The 18,443-nt window shown below is 46.4% G+C and overlaps 1 protein-coding gene across 1 annotated transcript; it reads left to right on the plus strand.

The window, feature by feature from the left end:
* Positions 1 to 1,597: 1,597 nt before the first annotated feature.
* On the plus strand, positions 1,598 to 17,502 carry MEX3C (mex-3 RNA binding family member C). Its single transcript, XM_057405654.1, has 2 exons — positions 1,598 to 2,284; positions 16,028 to 17,502. The coding sequence occupies exons 1-2, from the start codon at positions 1,615 to 1,617 to the stop codon at positions 17,251 to 17,253; spliced, it is 1,896 nt and encodes a 631-aa protein (XP_057261637.1). The 5' UTR covers positions 1,598 to 1,614; the 3' UTR covers positions 17,254 to 17,502.
* The last annotated feature ends 941 nt before the right edge of the window (positions 17,503 to 18,443 follow it).

Consider the following 18,443-nt stretch of genomic DNA (forward strand, 5'->3'; position numbering starts at 1 on the left):
CTCCTGTCTGGAGAGCTTTTCCTCTGGTTCAGACTTGTTTCTTCCCAAAATCTTCTGCCCTGGCCCCCTACGGGCTTTGCCACACTTGCCAGACACATCCTGCTTCTCCTGGACCCACGGTAAATCATGCTCATCACTTGGAAATATCCCCTTCCTTGGTGCAGACTGATCCTTCCATGACAGACCTCTGCCCTTCTACCCCAGCTAAAGAACTGCCCCTCCAGCCTCTCATGGTTGTCTGCCAGCCCACAGCTACATGACGCTACAGAGCTTTTCACCTCTGCCAGCCCACACTCCTAACCCCGACTTCTCCCTTTGCAGCACTGGGAGCAATGCTGGCATCTCTAACTTAGACTTGGACTTCTCCCTGGAACCTTTTCTCAGCATAATGTTTTCAGGGAACAGCAACGCAACCCCAGTTCCTTCTGATGTTTGTGTGTCTCCTGTATATGTCTGAGGAGACCTTAGAGCAGCTCCACTGCCTAAAGGGGCTCCAGGAAACCTGGAGAGAGGCTTTGGACAAGGGCCTGTAGGGACCAGACAAGGGGAATGGCTTTAACCTAGCAGAGCTGACAACACCTATGTGGACTTGTGCAAAGCGTTCGACACTGCCCCACATGGCATCAGGGCAATCCCAGGAACAGCTACAGGTTGGGCAGAGAAGAAATTCAGAGCAGCCCTGAGGAGAAGGACTTGGGGTGTTGGGTGAGGAGAAGCTCCCCATGACCCGGCTTCAGTGAGCGCTTGAGCCCAGAAACACCCCGTGTGCTGGGCTGCACCCCCAGAGCGTGAGCAGCAGCTCAGGGAGGGGATCCTGCCCCTCTGCTGCGCTATGGGGAGCCCCCCCCTGCAGTCCTGATCCAGCTCTGGGGCAGCAGCACAAGAGGGACGTGGAGCTGTTGGAGCGAGGCCAGAGGAGGCCATGGAGATGCTGCGAGGGCTGGAGCAGCTCTGCTCTGGAGCCAGGCTGAGAGAGCTGGGCTGGGGCAGCCTGGGGAAGAGAAGGCTCCTGAAGGGGAGACCTGAGAGCAGCTCCAGTGCCTGAAGGGGCTGCAGGAAAGCTGGGGAGGGGCTTGGGACAAGGGCCTGTAGTGGTGGGACAAGGGGTGATGGGTTCAAACTGGAACAGGGGAAGTTCAGGTTAGATCTAAGGCAGAAGCTCTTTGCTGTGAGGGTGCTGAGGCGCTGGCACAGGGTGCCCAGAGAAGCTGTGGCTGCCCCATCCCTGGCAGTGTTCAAGGCCAGGTTGGACACAGGGGCTTGGAGCAAGCTGCTCTATGGAAGGTGTCCGTGCCCGTGGCAGGGGTTGGGGCTGGATGAGCTCTAAGCTCCCTTCAGCACAACCCGCTCCCTGACCCCGGCCCCCCCCCTCCCGCTCCCTCAGGCACCGAGCGCCGGTAGCGGCCACCGACCGCGCGCGCCCTCCCCTGCCCCGCGCAGGCCCCGCCCAGAAACCGGCTCCGCTGGCCAATGGCGCGGGGGCAGCGCCATGAGACAAAAGGCGCGGTGAGGAGGTGAGGAGCCGGCCCCGGTGCCCAGGCCGCGCTCCGTGGTGGCTGTGGCATGGTGGCCCCACGCCGCTGAGTCCGGCCCGGCCCGCAGTGCCTCTCCGCCATGCCGAGCGGCAGCACCGCCGCGGCCTCCCCCGCCGCCGAGCCCGCCGAGCTGCCGCCGCTTCTTCCTCCCCGCCCGGCGTCGCCGCAGCCGCTGCTGGTGCTCCAGCAGAGCTTCGCCGGCCTCAGCCTCCTCGGCCAAGGAGGGGCAGGGGCATCCCAGAGGCAAGCCCGGCTGCGGCAGGCGGGCCTGGCTCCGCCGTCCGATCCCCCCCTGGAGCCGGGGCCTGGAGGGGCAGAGGAGGAGGAGGAGGCGGCGGCGGCGGCGGCCGGGGACGAGGCGGACCTGGACCTGGACCTGGAGCTGGACGAGGAGGAGCTGCTGGCGGGAGAGGACGCGGAGGAGGAGGACCAGGACACGGCCGCCGTGCTGGTGCTCTCGCCCTCCCAGCCGCTGTCGCTGCTGCCGCCGCTGGGCTCCGTCCTGCTGTCGCCTTCCTTCGATGTGCGGGAGCCGCCGGCGGCGGGAGCGTTCCGCGGGGCGGACGATCCTCAGGGCATGATGGCGGCGATGCTGTCCCGCGCCTACGGCGGCGGCCTGGGCAGCGGCGGGGGGGCCACGGGCCTCAGCAGCGAGCAGGCGGCGCTGCTCCGCCGAAAGAGCGTCAACACCACCGAGTGTGTGCCCGTGCCCAGCTCGGAGCATGTGGCCGAGATCGTGGGGAGACAGGGTGAGTGCGGCCGGGCCTCTCCCCACACACCCCCGGGAGGGCCCGTTCGTGGTTGGCTGGAGGAGCCCCTCTCCCCGGCAGTGGGTTCGTGTCTCCCGGGGGCCGGTTCCCTCTCCCCGAAGCCCCGGCTGCCCCGCGGAGCACATGGGGCCGGCGCTGCATGAGCAGCCGGGGGGTGAGAGCAAGCCCTGGGCTAGCTCAGCCCTTCGCTTGTTGTTAACTTGAGCTGTAAAACTCAGCGTGTAGCCTGGCTTTGCATAGGGAGGTGTTGGCAAGAAGCGTTGGTCTTCGGTGACACTGGGCTTGTGGTCTTCAGTTTCACCATAGGAACTTTGTACCTGTGTTTTACAAAGGCTTTTAGGGTGAAGGACTTCTAACTTCCTTGCCTTGCAGCGCAGAGTATGGGCTGATACTGTTCCTGTAGCGCTCCATGACGCTCGCCGAGACAGTGGGACCTCCGGAGCGAGCGAGGTGGAGAAAGGAACCACGTGCAGCCCTTCTGTGTGAAAGCCTTTGCCTTTCTGCCCGGTTTGCGGCTTCCTGTTGATCGCTGTTGCTACACTCCGCGGGTCTCTATTACGCTGTTAGGATAAGGTCATATCGCTGCTGCCCTTTCATGTGGTCTCCTGGGAGCGGTGCTCCGAGGAGTTAGAAAGATGACGTTTCATGCCAGCTTTCTGGCCGTAAACCTGATTCTAAAAGCACTTTATATACCAGGGGAAGCGCTGAGCAGCGTCAAGTGTAGGTGTGGGAGCACAGACAGTGGAGTTGCTGCTGTCTTCCTCTTCCCTTTCTGTGCTACTCTTTATTGGTTTGGGGGTGGTGTGTCTCGTTTGCTGATAGGCTCTGATAACGAACTGTTATGCTGTCTGGTCTCTCTGCATCAATGTGGCTTTTGTTTCTTTTTCTCCCTTGAGTGTGGAAGAAATGGTAAAATCGGTCTGAACCATGTGGTACTAAAGAAATGCCCACTGAGCACTGACATTTGTTTTCTCTTCCTACATGTATTTTAGACTTTTAGCAGTCAAAGGTGGGTTTGTTTTTTTTTTTTTTGCTGGGTTTGTCAGAGAACCGAAGGGTGTGCTGCAGAAATTAGCAGGTAGCTTCCTCTGATGCAGCTAAGTCTGTTCTGTTTCAAGCAGAAAACGTCTTTTCCAATAACTTGTGTTTGAATGTCTTAAGACTTCCTCATGTGTCACTGGGGATGGCAGGCAGGGAGGGGGGAGATGGAAAACAGAACTGAAAATGGTTATTGCTACAGTTCTCTAGAAGAGAAATACAAGCTATTGGGCTTCAAGGACAGATTAGGCAGCTGTGTTTTTCTCCCCTTGATCAGGATTGTTCTCTGTAGTACATTTTTTCAGTGCTTTGAGTTACTTAAAAACAAGATAATGGAATTTGTTTAAAAATGGGATCACTGTTCCTGGAGAGTTCATTTGCTGCTTCTGCTTTTATTTCTTATCAGATCTTACAGTGTTTGGCTTGTGATAAAATATTTAGCCTCGGTGGGGAGGGATTCTATCATAAAGAGAATTAGGGCTACAAAGGAGGAAGGAGCAGGAGTGGAGGGAGAGCTAAAAAAACTGCTACCAAATATACTTCCATGAAAGCTTTGCGCAAGGAGGTCCTTCAGAGCTCTCATTTGGGGAGACCTATGCTTAAGAGACCAACTTACGTAAGCTGTATTAGTTCCACTAAGTTTTTGTCAAATTTCTTAGAAATACTGGTCCTTGCAGGTCCTTCTATGGCCCAGAGCTGTGCTGTCTCACGACTCGGGCTAAAGGCCCTTACCCACCTGCTTTGCATGTGTATGTGCTCTAGCCCAGCAGTGTGTGGTCAACTGTAGTGCAGCTTGGTCTGCCCCAAGCAAGTCTGGTCTGAGCTGCATCCTTCACCCATCCTTCTGTTCTCTCTGAAAACAGAAGATGCTGCATGTTCTTTCTAGCACACAGCTGGTTGCATTATCTTGAGTGAATTCAGCTTAAGTTTTATGCCAGACTCCTCTGCACTGTGATACTTTTAATATCCAATTATGTGAGGGCAGTGTGATTGGGATGTTAATTCTGACGAGTTTTCACTAAGATTTAACTTTATATTTGCTCTTTTGCTGTCTTTGTGAGGTATAAAAAGAACTTGAAATGTCTGCAGCCCCCAAAAACATCAGCTCTGAAATACCAGAAGTGCTAAGCTTGGTCTAGGTTTCACAGGAGGCCTCGCTGCTGTGCCTGAAAGCATGTGTACTGTAAGTCACCCTAACTGAAAGAATAATGATAACCAGAATTCCACAGTATTCTTTACCTAAATCTGATTTTTTGCATGGGGTATGAGAACTTACAGGCACTCTGTATCAGACCAAAGGAGCACCTCATTCGTAGGAGAGCTGTAAGCAAGCAAAAACCTCATGGTGCTCACATATAGCCTTTTTCCAATTATGTGCAAGTTTCAGGCATAAATACAGCACGTCAGGCAGTGACTGCAGCCCTGCTCTGGGTCACTGAATAGCTGGTCCGCACATGGGTAGCTGCCCTTGCCAGATCTTTGCTGTAAGCTGTGCACAGATGTGAGATGTTGCAGCTACAGGAGGTGCAGAGTGCCTGAAATGTACCTAGTAGGTGATGGCTTTCTTGTGAAGCTGCTGGGTTACTGTGACAGTGTTTCAATGCTGCTGGAAGCATTTATATCACAGAGAAGGCTTAAGTAAGATTTTCTTTTAGTGAATAGTAGGTGTTCCTTCTTTAAAATGAAAAGTCCCGTAGTATTTCTTAAACCTGGAGGGATGGTGATTGGTTTTGGGTTTCTTTTTTGTTTATTTTTTTTTTAATCTTAAATGTTCTCAACCTTTTCTTATTCCCCAAAAATGCAGCTGACAGACACTGGTTGGGATAGTGTAATACAATTCTTCACATGAAGTGGAAGAATCTCAAAGGTGAACAGCAAAGGAAAAGGTGTTTGTATCCTTTTATTCTTGTAAAGGCATGTGATTTGGAGCCAGGAAAACTAGATTCCATTCATGGCATTGTACAGGCTTCCTGTATGAATTTGCACTTGCTGTTGAATCCAGCCCTCGTTAAGTTGTCCAGTCATCGTGCTGATGAGAAAAGTGAGTTCCTTTGCTGTCAGCAGCTAAAAGTCCTGCATGCACAAAGTTGCTTTGGTTTTTAGAAAATAAAGTTTGAGAAAGTGCTCTTGAGAAGTGGTGCAAGAAAGCTGCATTGCCAAGGAGGTGACCTTGTTTGCCTGAGAAAAGCTGGCATAGGGCGTATACCCAAAATTATATAAGCATGAATCTAGACTTAAAAAAAACAACCAACTTCTAGGGATCTAACTTGGGAGGTTTTGTTTTAACCTCTAGATCATGTGAAGGACTTGCAAAAGTCTGCTGTGGATCACCTGCAAGCATCCTCTATGTACATCTCTATATGTGAAGTTGGGCATGGTAATTGTCAATCCTGGTGGGCCCTGAGAAGGATTTGATAAGTTTAACTGGGGTCTTTAGTGTCCCCTTCCCCATCCACTTTCTTTAATAAGAAAAGCATGTTTAAACACTAAAAGCTCTTTTGAATAATGCAAAAAGAGGGGTGGTGTCTGAAGGCATGAACAGAAAACCTGAACAATGCAAGTAGGGACAGAAGTCTGTGCTGTAGGGAGATGCTGCATCCCTGTTTTGTCTTCAGATGATTGCTGGGATATTTGCCTATTGCATTCCACTCTTGTGACTATCCAAGTAATGTGATTTTTCCAAGTGTTTATCTCTCCTATAAAGCTGACAGTAGTGCTTTTTTTCCTCAAGACATCACTCGAGTTGAGCTACTTAACTCTTGAGCTTGATGCTTTTCTTTTTTCAGTAAGTATAGTTCAGATGATGGCTGCAGAAACTGAAACGAGCCGGGCAGTCTCCAAACCCCAGATGAGTAAGAGGAGGAGGAATGATATCATCCCATTTCACTGATTAAATCGATAATGACAAATCTGCTTTGCATGAGACAGCCTTGCCACTGAAATAACAATTTTATGCGTATTTAATGATCTTGGGCCCCTTTTTGCTCTTTGCTTTTGAATGCATACTTGAGCAAAATGTTACTTTGCTTAAAACAGTCCTGTACTTTGAAACAAAATACTTCTGATAAGTTGGTAGCTGATAACTAGCACAGCTGAACAGCTGAATAAGAACAATACCTACCACTCCTGGGGGAGTGGAAGTGGTGCTAAAACAGTCCTGGAGGAAATACTTGTGTTAGCAGAGTCCGGTACCTGGATGCCCTATGGTAGGATAATTACACCTTTTCATAGAGAGCAGTGTGTCTGGATTTATGTCTCTATGTTGTGATAACAGTGTTACTGAGTTACTGACAATATTTATGTAGCCTTGACTGGTTATTAATTGCTCACCTGTAAGTAGTCAGCATAAACACAGCTAACTAGTCTGAATTGCCTGTTGGCTTGTTTTTACCTGGATGCTTAAAGATTTCCACTCTCAGGAATGAGTTTAATTTACATGACTGAAGTCATTGTATGTCTCAGTGCCAGCTTATTGCCACAGACAGCAGAGACCTCAGCTAACTTATTTTAAGTGAAAGCTGAAAGTCAGTTATACTTCAGATTTCTTTTTGCATCCTCTACAGCAAGCAGGTTATTAGATATTATATGAAATGGTTTGCTCTAAAGACTGAAAGAAAACTTGAGCTGTTTGTTGAAATCCAGTATAAAAGCTGTTTTTCTGATAAGCATAATTTTTAGAGCTTGTAAATCTAGGAACTTAAAACATATGAACATACAGTGGCCTCAGTTCCCTGCTGAAGTTTCAGTGATTTATTGCTCTGGTGCTGTTTAACAAACATTTTGGTTCCACTGTTTGTGATTTGCTTTATGCAAAGACCCAACACCAGTTGCAGGGTGTGTCAGAAGGGTGCAGGTTCTCCAGCTGGGATCATAAATCCTCAGTTACAAATGCTGCTACTGTTTGGGTTTCTGGGTGGGAAGCACACCAAACTCAGTTCACACTCAGGTGATTTTTGTCTTTCTGTAGTCTGCCAGTAATTCTGTATATTTTAATGTATGAGTACCAGAAGTGAATACCTGCATAAGTAGATTTTCTTTTTGGATGAAGCTGAAATTAATAGAAACTTACGAGGTAAAATGCTAAATTTTAATTCTCTGCTCCCCCTCCCCCCTTATTTTTTTTCCCCCTCAAAATTTCTATGTTCTAAAATAACATGGCTTTTTAAGTTTATAACTCGTACATACAAAAGAAATCCTGGCTAATGTGTTTCCGAACTACACTAGATTAACCTGTCTGTGGCATGAAAAACCAGTGATGAACACTTTTTTTCAGCTGTTAGTAAAGTTGGCAGATGATGTGTGTTTCCTTGCAGTAGCCCCTGTAGCCCTCTCTTGTAGTATGCTGTGGTCTGAATTTCTGGAACAGAAACTTTGTTCTAAACAAAGTGTTGGATATCTCAAAGCTTAAACTTGTTTGTGATGCAATATGTCCATCACACAGGGCCAGTTCCCTATCAGAAGCGAAAAAATTTAACAGGGGTACTTGCTGTGACAAGAAAAACCCTGACAGGCTGCTGAGCTCTAGAACGTTTCTGTTTAATCAAAAGAAAAGGTTAAAAAGCTCTAAATCAAGCATTTGTTTCCAAGTTCAGTTACCCTTTAAGAATGTCTTCCTTTTCTCTCTCTTTCAGGTATTCCTTTAGGTTCATGAGGTTTCACCAGCATCTGAGATCTCTGTTTCCCTCACTGGTGTGAGTCAGTCGTACTGCAGTCTGTACCAAGTTCTCTGCTGCTTCTTTGATCAAAGACACAGTGCTTCTCGCAACTTTTTACCTTCTAGTTCATTTTATATTTGACAATATATGGTGGAATTTTGTGTATTAAAACACAGGTCTAGCAGCATCTTTGAATCGTGGATTTGGTGTAGGTGAAGATTTGCATAGGGTTTTTGCAGTCTTCCTTTTATTTGCCATCATGCCATCTTGAATTGTGGTCCCTTTTAATACTCTCCATCTGCAGGTCAGCTTTCCCAGCACTGTTGCTCACACCAGTCTGTTCCGTTCACTAGATCAGTGTTCTTGATGGAAACAGCTCTTGTCCTGTAGCTATTTTGTTTGTTGAAAGTACTCCCTCTCATACCTATTGCTTGTCTACACTGTATCCTTCTAATTTTTCTCAGCAGCTGCTGCTTTAGTCTTGGTACTGTAATTAATAATATAAGTTGCCCTCTGGTTCTTTTGTTGCATGTAACTTGTTTACCGAGTTGCTGTCTGTCTTGGGGATTGGAGTATTCCTCTGCCTCTGAGATTACTTATTTGGTAGATTGTCCCAGCCTGACATACAAAGCAAACAGTGTGCAGGCTCGCTCCTTCATTCTGTACTGGACTGATGTACAAGTCAGTTGATAAATTGATAACATGCCTAAGGAGTAATGAGTTTGTACATGGTTACTGAGCTAGGGCTTTTGTTTTCCAGAAGAGGGAAATGTCCCAAGAGCTTGTAAACAGCCTTTTCTTGGGAAGCTTTCTCAGCATCATCAGAGATTCTTAAAGCTGCCCTCTTTTCCCATCCTGTTAGCTCCTCTTGGCAGCAATGGGGCCAGACAGAGTACTGTTCCCTGAGGTCTGGCACGATGAAGTGGTTGACTGTGATTAGTTGGCTCTTGATGAAAGTACTTGAGATCTCCAGGTCATCTTCCCTCCTGGTACGTAGACAGGCCTGAGCCTGCACAGCTGCAGCACCTGGTGCACTCAAGATGGAAGTGCTTGTCTGGAAAGCATCTTGTCTTAAAACCCTTCTGCAGTTTCAGCTGGATGATGACAAGCAGGAAAGTCATACATCATCTTAGCATTCCTGCATGTAAAAAGTACAAAGTGGTAAGTGGTCAGTTGCTGCTCAAAAATGGGTGAGCATGATGGAATTGTAATGGAAGCAGTCTTGGTCACTATATATAGTGTGAGTAGTATTGAAATGTTCCACAGGCAGGCACAGGGGTTTGGTAACTGCAGCGTAACTAAAAGCCTTTGATTGCAGTGGTAAGTTAATGGTGGGGTCAGGATGCACGGAACGTGTCTTTGCTAGAAGTATAAAATGCTCAAATTCTTATTTTTCTTAAAAGACCTATATGTCATCTTTCCTTTTCTGGAATAACTTTATCAGAGTGGCTGTCAGTTGAGTTTTCCTTTCTCTTCTACCCTAGGAGCTAATGTACCTACTTGTAGCATTGCTTATTGTAGTATCATTATAGTTAGATGTGAAAGATGGTTATTACCAGTGTATAGCACTTCTGAGGTACAGTCATTGTCTGAAACCATTAATGCAGCCATGCTTCGGAGCAGATAATTTTGTTCCCAAATTTCAGGTTGTCATGGTACCAGTATCGCATTTTAGATCCTAAATTTGAGGAGAAGCTCTGCTTTGTGGGTCCTCATTAAGAAACATCCCTACTGTGATAAACAGAAAGCTTCATCTAAAAATACCACCTGTTGAAGGGCAGAGGCATGTACTGGTGCTTGAGTAGCCTGTAGGAAAAGCCTTTGCCATGGGGAATTAATCTTCAGATTCTTCTTGTGCATTTCAGGTGGCCATCTCCAAGGAACTGCACCTTGGGCACCATCAGGGAGGAGACTGCTTTGGACTGTTAGGTGATGAACAAAATGGCTATTCCTTAAAATCTGCCAGTATCTGTGCCCCCATTTAAGCAGTTACCCTGCTCCCTTTTCCTTCAGGGACTGTCATTTTCTGTTTCCAGGCCTGCCCCATGAGCTTGAGTGAGTCCCAGCTGTGCTTGTCTCTTGGTTTATTCATGTTTGTTGGCATTACATTGAGTGGTCACACTGCAGCCTTAATCTTACCAGCTAATTAACCCAAATAGTGATCAGACTGTTGTCTTTACTGCAGAATACTAATGGAAAGCTAAGCTGTTGGTGATTGGTCTAGTGCTGTCTTCAGGACGGATGCTGTGCTCTGTGATGAGGTGTCTCTCAGCTTACCTTCAACTATGGAGAAAAATATACAAAATGAATGAAAACTTGCTTTCAAAAAATTCTGTCTGATAAATACTGTCCAAGTTTAGGCTGCCTCTTAAAATTGTTTCAAAATAATTTTAAATTTACAGCCTTCATTCCTAAAATCAGAATGCCACAGAGGGGATAATAACTGCCTGAGTACATAGATCTAGGGGTTTGTGTGGAGCAGCATCGTTTGTAAGTGCGGAGAAGTTACTTCATCTTCCTTGCATTTACTAACTATATTCAACAGCCAGTTGACAAAAAAATAAAAGGGGTTGAAATTTTACTTTTAAACGAGGTGTGAGAGGAATTAATTGATCTTAGGTGAAGGCTGATAGTAGCCAGAGTCAGTCTATCAACTGACCAGACAACATATACTTTTAATAACCCAGTGAAGTGTCATAAATACTCTGGTCTTAATTGTGCTGCCAGCCTACCTAAGGTCGTTTAACCATTAAACAATTTAGAAGAGGATTTAATTTTTCTGTCCCAGTGCAGCTCTATCTGTGCTTGATAAATTGGGCATATATATCAGTTTTCTACTGTATAGTCACAAACTGCATAGGTATTTTTAGCCATGTCACAACCGAGAGGAAGCAAAAGAATGCAGCTTGTACCACCAATGGGAATGAGCAACACTAAAAACTACGTAGAGCAGTCATTCTTAATGAAGTAGATTAATTTTTCTTTGTTTTCTATCAGGTGGGCAGTGTTAAGCTCTGCAGACCCAGCAGCCTTAAGGTACATCCAGCGTTTCAGTCTCTGCAAATCCTTCGTTACCTTCGCTGCAGGAGTTCCACTTCCCAATTAAAAGCTTGTGGCAACCTACCAAGGAAAGAGGCTGTGCCAGCTTAACAGACTGTGTCCATATACAACAGCTGCAGGTTCATAGAAAACAAATCCTTGAGCAGTCTCCTCTTTCCTTGTCATGACCAGTGATCCTGTGCCATTCCCTTCATGTCTGCAGGGACTTCCCAGACCCTGCCCTTGCTTTCTAGGCAAGGAATTAGCCACAACTCCACTAGCAGTTCATGGTTCCAGGTTGATGTCACTAATTACTCTATTGCTGCTTCCTTACTTGATATCAGCCTATTACAAAATCAGTGGTCAGTGTGCTAAAGACTGTTTAGTCGAGGCTGTAATACTCCATTGTCTTTCATCAGATAACAGCAAAGCAACTGAAAAATATATTCCTGTGAACTACATCTTCCTCTTTAGTACTGACAAGCTGCAGAGGCCAATCTGTCACATCTCTGCTTTGCCCATGGTTGCTCTGGGCTGTGTTGGAGGATGCCAGGTTTGGTTGGAACTGCTCATCAGCCCTGCCTTCTCCATGAGAGGTCAGTTGGTGCTAATGCAGCTTCACCCTGCTTGCTGCTTTTACAGCCCAGGCAATACTGTGTCTTCCCACCAGATTTGGTGTCTTGAAGGAGGTTCTCAGTTTTAACAAAGGACTCATCAGGAGGAAGGAAGGAGAACAAACTGGTATTAGGTTGTGGTTCGTAGGGACTGCTTACTGAATTTTTACCCACTGTGACTTCCAGGCATCTATCTAGATAAGCTTTTTTTTTTTTTTTTCCCAGGTTTTTGTTTCCAAAGCCCTATGTAACTGGGGAGGCAAGGTTAAACAGACATGAAGGTTAAAAGTGTTTGGGTTCCTGTGCATACCTGAACCCCAGTTTCACAGCGCTTGGCAAGAGTTGCAGGAGGAATGTGGGTATGAGGTGGGTGCCTCTGCTTTGACAGGCTGCATATTGCTAGTGTTGGTACTGAGAAGCATGAAGGACTCTCCTCCCCTGGTGTAGTTCTTTGAAAGAGACCACACGATGAAGGGTTCCTCATCTATAAATCAGTCCATGTCCCATTCCCGGTGTGTGGTGTTGAGGTGAATTTAACAGAAGAAAGAAATAGCTGGAGAAGAAGGTTCCGTTCCTCCTGGGCTGCTGCTTTGAATGACAGAGGAGTCGTTCATGGACTGAATTTCGGGTGGATCTTGGCTCAGAGCAGCAGGCTGCTGGTGTGGTGCAGAGCACTCCCGCTGCAGTCACCGGGCTCTGCTGGCTCCCTTGGGGAGTTTCTGTCGTGGAGTAAGTGGCCTGAGACCAGGTTTGATGTATTTCATCCTGTCTGTGGCGATGAAAGGTGAAAGTTGGAGCGAAGGCTGAGCTGGCCATTGCTGTGTGGCAGGTGAGGACTGCTTGTGCTGTGGCTGCTGTGCTTAACTCTCACTTTCAGTGGGGAGAGAGGAAATAATCTGTCTTCCTATCACATTTTCTTTAATAAGGAAGTGTTTCATCATTTAAAATGGGCAGTGTATGAGGTAAACAGTTCATTCAGAGCTACCTTTAAGTCTCTTGGGGAGTATGATGTTCGAGTGTGTTTAAAATGTTCGGTCGAATAATCCTCTTACAGGAAAAATGGGGAGGAGACTTGAGAAGAATGGTACAAATCAGCCGGCACAGGATGAACACTGCCTGCAGGGCTCCGTACAGCTCAGCTCCTCCACAGGTGCCTGGGCAGGCCAGTACTGAATCTTTGCCTAAATGCAAGCAAAACTAAAGGATTTTGCTTTAGCTATGTCAATGTGTACTTATGGATGAATGTGCTGCCTAGGAATGCTTACGCTGCTGAATCAAGTACAGTAACTTGTATTGAATAGACTTCCATTAACATACCAAAGCTAAAATTGCTTTGAAAGATTTGATTAAATTGAATTTCCAGTCTTCTCTTCAGGCTTTTTTATCTCTCTACTTAAACATCCTGGCTACAATAACTGGGGCCATGTTGGTTTTTTTTTTTTTTCCCTTTGTCTTCCTTTTTTTTTTTCTCTGCGTAAGCTCAGGAGACTGGGAAACTTCTTGATTCATCCTTCAGCCACATGAGTTCATAGCCATAGTTCATGTTGTGGCCTCAGCGCCTCTAGGTGCTGGGAGCTGTCGGACTGGGGATGGGATCAGCCATGCTTCATGTCATCATCTCGGTAGTGAGTAATGGGGGAGGATGGGCAACCAGAGTGGCTGAGTAAAGGCAAATAGAAAGATCGTGCTGCTGGAGTGCTCTGATGGGCAGCTGACCTTGTGCTCTGACATGACTGTCTGTTGTGGGGTTTTCCAGCACTCCTTGCTGACCAAACCCAGCAGGTATTACTGACTCATGCAGAAATGTTGGGTTTCATATGTGGTGACTATCTTCAGTTCCTTCTAAGTTTCAGATAGATTTTGAGAGTTGGTGTTAATGGTCAGTGTTCCATTGGAGCCATCTTTGCACTGTTTAAAAGTCTTGTTCTGTTGCTGCAGGGAGCTGAGTCAGTATTCAGTATCTGCTTTCTAGGTATGTGGCTCACACCCTGAAAGAAAAGGGTGCCCATCTTGGTCTGTGCCCTTCTGCAGCCTGAGGAAGAAAGTCAGTAAGGCTTTCCTTCACACGGGAGTGGTTTGGAAATGCAGCTCTGACAAAGCAATCTCTGTGAGTTAGCAGCTGAATTGGGGAATGGAGCTGATGGTGCAGACTTCTGACTCAATTTGAGTTTCTAAAACATCAGGAAAATCTCATCTAAAATGTAAACTGTAAGAATTGGTAAGGCACTTTGGAATCTAGAAGTAAGTAGGCTCTGAAGTGTGGTGTATATATATAGCCACATTGATATTTATTATGTGTATGTCTTGTGCTAAGTATTCTTTAAATGCTGCCTCTAATCTTTTAGGAAGTAAGAGCATGTACTTGGGTGGAATGGAGTAGATTAAAGTTATCTGTGTAAATTGGAGAATAATTGAAGCACACCAGGAGGCTGACTTTGGCTTTTGGTGTTCCAGTAAAGAGGGCTTGATTGGAGTGAAAACCTCAGCAGCACCATTTTAGGGACCCTTGTGGGTTTAAGACTTGAACCCAACACATTTTCTAAGTAACTGTGAAAGGGTGGGAAACAGATTTACCTACAGGGAGAAATGCAAACAAAGAGATGGAGGTAGTAAAGGCAGAATGCCAGAGCAAGGTGCTGTTGTCTGTTACGAGCTTGGAAATGACACGGCTTCAAATGATGTGTATTTTGCAGCTTCCAGAAGGCATCTCATGCCTGTGTTTTCCTTTATTTTATCTATTGGGGTGCTGGTGCCTTTCCAGTGGGCCGTAGTGGGAGGTTGAGGTTTATGGGTTTGTTTTCTCCTGCAAGTACTTGTGCCTCTTGCTGGACTACGTGTTCAGCTCTCGGGTCTGCATCCCTCCATTGTGCAGATCTGCCTGTGCCTCACTCCTTCCCTTGCAGGAGCACTCCCCTGCTCCTCCCTGCACTTTCTGGTGGAGGTAGGGCCTCCCTACAAGCTGTTGAAGATAATGAACTTCCTCTCCAGCTGTGTCCTGGAAACAAAGGGCTGTTGTGTTCAGCCTTTGTCCTTGCTGTGTGGAGGGGCCCTGTGAGAAGCAGGTCTTCCTTCCCTCTGTTCCAGCCAGCATCTGCATATTTGCTGTTTTTTTTATTAGTAGATAGTCCTGAATAAAGTGCATGTTTGAGTGGCTTTTTAACTATAAAATTGTTATCACTAGTGGTACCTTGGGTGCAAAAAAACACTGTTTCGAGAGACTGTTTCATGTACCCAGACAGTTATGAGATACTTAAAGTAAATGAATAAAATGGGAACGAATTTCACTCTGCAAGTGAAATGATGCTTAAAACACTTGATCTGCAAACGTTGCTTGTAGTTGTTTCAAGATGAGGTTTGCTATAAAATGACATTTAGCATGACATGCTTTTGAATTTGTTTTAATACAGGCTAAATTCAGTTAAGACTGAATGCCATAGACTGTCTTGCATGTCGTGGGCCTGCTTATGTCTCTCAGTTTCGCACTGCAGGTTTTTCTGGTCCTGTGATGGGTAAGAGGTGCTTCTGTAGGCACCATGCCAAAATGCCTTAAGCATCTTGAGAAAGGGAGCCTGCTGCCACTGTGTTCTAGCAAACTTTATAATTCAGTCCCCAGAAATCAAAGACAAATGTTCCATTAACTTCTTGTTTCTCTTTTGGATTGTATTTACCCAGTTAATGAGAGAAATTCCATGTAGGCACATAATACTGCACAGTAAGCTTTATTTGCATGCAACCTGCTTGAGCTCCTACTTGACAGCTCAGGGAGTGGCTCCTTCACCCCACAGGGAAGAGTAATGTTTAAATAACACTTATTGGTAACAGGAAGCAGATGAAGAGTTCTCAGTAGATCAATTTTATCTATATCCTCTGCAGGTTGTATCACAGACTCTTCTCTCCCTTGTAAAGGTTTAATTTGCATTTAGGTCACACTTGTCGGTGAAAGGCTGGTGTATATCAGACATACGTGCATCTGTGTGAGAGCCTTTACTGCTTTTGCAGGATGTCCGAAATAGCTGAAGGATACCCAATCAATGGAGATAACCCACCATTATGGGGTAATCATGAATGTGGCTGTCAGGGAAAAGCTGTCCATGTTTATTTACCATTTAATAGCTGTTGAGGAGGTGATGGGCTAAAACAGCCCAAGAAACATTGCTAAAATAGTCTGCGGCTGTAAGTACCAGAGTTCTGCTTGGAAATAATGGATGGAAGTTGTTACTGCTTTCTCTGCTGTGGATTGCAGAGATAAAAACAGCTGCTTTTGGTTTCACCCTATGGTTTCTTTGGAACTCCCAAACGGCTTAAAATAGCGGACTTTCTTGTGGCTTTCTAAACTTAGCTGTCTTGCTAAAATTGCATGTGTTCCCTTTAAACAGGTTGCAAAATAAAAGCACTAAGGGCCAAGACAAATACTTACATTAAGACCCCTGTTCGTGGAGAAGAACCCATCTTTGTTGTCACTGGACGAAAAGAGGACGTAGCCATGGCCAAAAGGGAAATTCTCTCAGCTGCTGAACACTTCTCCATGATCAGAGCATCACGCAACAAGAACGGTCCTGTCCTGGCAGGTTTGCCATGTACCCCCAGCCTGCCAGGTCAGACAACTGTCCAAGTCAGGGTGCCTTACCGCGTAGTTGGGCTGGTGGTTGGTCCAAAAGGAGCTACAATCAAAAGAATTCAGCAGCAGACCCATACCTACATAGTCACTCCCAGCAGAGACAAGGAGCCTGTCTTTGAAGTCACGGGGATGCCTGAAAACGTGGACCGTGCACGTGAGGAGATAGAGATGCACATAGCGATGCGCACCGGGAACTACATCGAGCTGAGCGAGGAGAACGACTTCCACTACAATGGTACGGATGTGAGCTTCGAAGGAGGCACCCTCAGCTCAGCGTGGATCCCCTCTAACCCTGCCCCTCATAGCCGCACCAGAATGATCTCTAATTACAGAAATGACAGCTCCAGCTCCTTGGGAAGTGGCTCCACAGATTCCTATTTTGGAAGCAATAGATTGGCTGACTTCAGCCCAACAAGTCCCTTCAGCACAGGTAACTTCTGGTTTGGAGAAGCACTGCCTTCAGTTGGCACGGAAGATCTTGCGGCCGACTCTGCCGCGTATGACTCCTTACCAACGCCTTGCCAAACCATCTGGACTCCTTTTGAACCGGTAAACCCTCTCTCTGGCTTTGGTACTGATGCTGCAAGCAATGCCAAGCCTCGGCGCCAAGCCAGCCAGCCATCTACTCCTCACTTGTCACCCACATTTCCAGAAAGTCTGGATCACTCGCTGGTGAGGAGAGCGACGAGCGACCCACCTACCGTCATCCACCAAGCTGGCCTTCCCGTATACATACCTGCTTTCTCCAATGGTACCAACAGCTATTCCTCTTCCAATGGTGGCTCCGCGTCCAGCTCTCCCCCAGAGTCGAGACAGAAGCACGACTGCGTGATCTGCTTTGAGAGCGAAGTCATTGCGGCCCTGGTCCCCTGTGGCCACAATCTCTTCTGCATGGAGTGTGCCAACAAAATCTGTGAGAAGGAAATGCCATCGTGTCCTGTTTGCCAGACAGCTGTTACTCAGGCAATCCAAATTCACTCGTAAACACATATGGATATTATATATGGACTGTTAAAGGCATGGGTGTAATGGCACCCGCTGATAAACTTCGTAATGAATTCTGAATATCGAGTTTTCTTGGGATTAGGCTGAAGTTGTTAATGAATTTCTGCTTTCTCAAAAGGCTGCTACGGTAACACTAAACACAGGTGGTCTCTGTCTGATTCACTGTAAGCAGATGGCACATAGAGGGTAGAGCGAGTTGTTGTGGTGATATGGCACAGCAAGGGGAAGTGTTCACCGGGTGTACAACTGAAAAGACACGTATGAGCTTTCTAAAGGATCATTGTTAAACATTTGACTTGTGTGTGCTGGCAGCAGTGAACCTCATCGCCTGAACTCAGAAGTGCTCGTCTGCCGTGGAGAGTTTGTGGCATTATCAATATATCAACACTTCCAATGCTGCCTTCTTTACACTGCCAGTTGTGAAAAACAGGTTTGGGGAAATACACACATCTTACTCTTTGCTTCGTGCATAACTTAGGCCTGATTCTTCAGCATTGCAGTTAAAGCATGGTTTGGTTTGGGTGATGTAGTGGCAGGTTCAGATAATGAATTGCAGTGAAGGAGTTGAGAGAAGCTGCTCGACACACCTCCATTTTGCCTGACGTTGAGGGCAGTATGTTCAGAGGATCAGGAGCATCTAGATTTATGAATTCCTACCGACTGCTTTTCTTAATGCAATGTAGAAAAGTCCGGCTGGCTCCATCCCTTTTCAGAGAGGGATTCCCATAGTTCAACTTCTAGTGGGGATGCTGACATTCCGTTCATTAGTCCAATCAAGCTGTCCTTAAATTACATTTGTAGCGAGTGTATAGTTGAAAATGTGAAGCATTTTTCTGTGTTCAATCCACACTTGTCTTGCACATACTAAAAATATATTATTTATATAAGGTAAAGGAGAAATGGGGAGTTGCGCACGTGCCTGTGTATTGCTCATGACAGCAGCTGTAACAGTGGCCCTGCAATCAGTTTACTTCATTTCAAAACTCTCTTTCCCATCATTTAAGAAATAACCTTAAAAAAAAAACCAAAACCCTAAAAAAAGAAAACAAAACCCTAAAAAAAAGAAAACAGAACTCTAATAAAGAGTTTTCAATGCGCTTCTTACATTTCAACCTGTGGATGTTTGTTGCTGCTTCATCCTCAGTAGGTTCCCAAATCTGTGCTGGCAT

Source organism: Pezoporus wallicus, unplaced genomic scaffold (assembly GCF_028554395.1).
Source record: "Pezoporus wallicus isolate ANWC-B61680 ecotype Strahan unplaced genomic scaffold, APGP_CSIRO_Pwel_v1 scaffold_13428, whole genome shotgun sequence".
Taxonomy (NCBI): Eukaryota; Metazoa; Chordata; class Aves; order Psittaciformes; family Psittacidae; genus Pezoporus; species Pezoporus wallicus.

What these genes read in the sequence shown, in the direction of transcription:
- MEX3C (XM_057405654.1), top strand. Translation starts at nt 1,615, where the DNA reads ATGCCGAGCGGCAGCACCGCCGCGGCCTCCCCCGCCGCCGAGCCCGCC. An exon ending in CGAGATCGTGGGGAGACAGG is followed by an intron (nt 2,285 to 16,027) that starts GTGAGTGCGGCC and finishes CCCTTTAAACAG; the next exon opens with GTTGCAAAATAAAAGCACTA.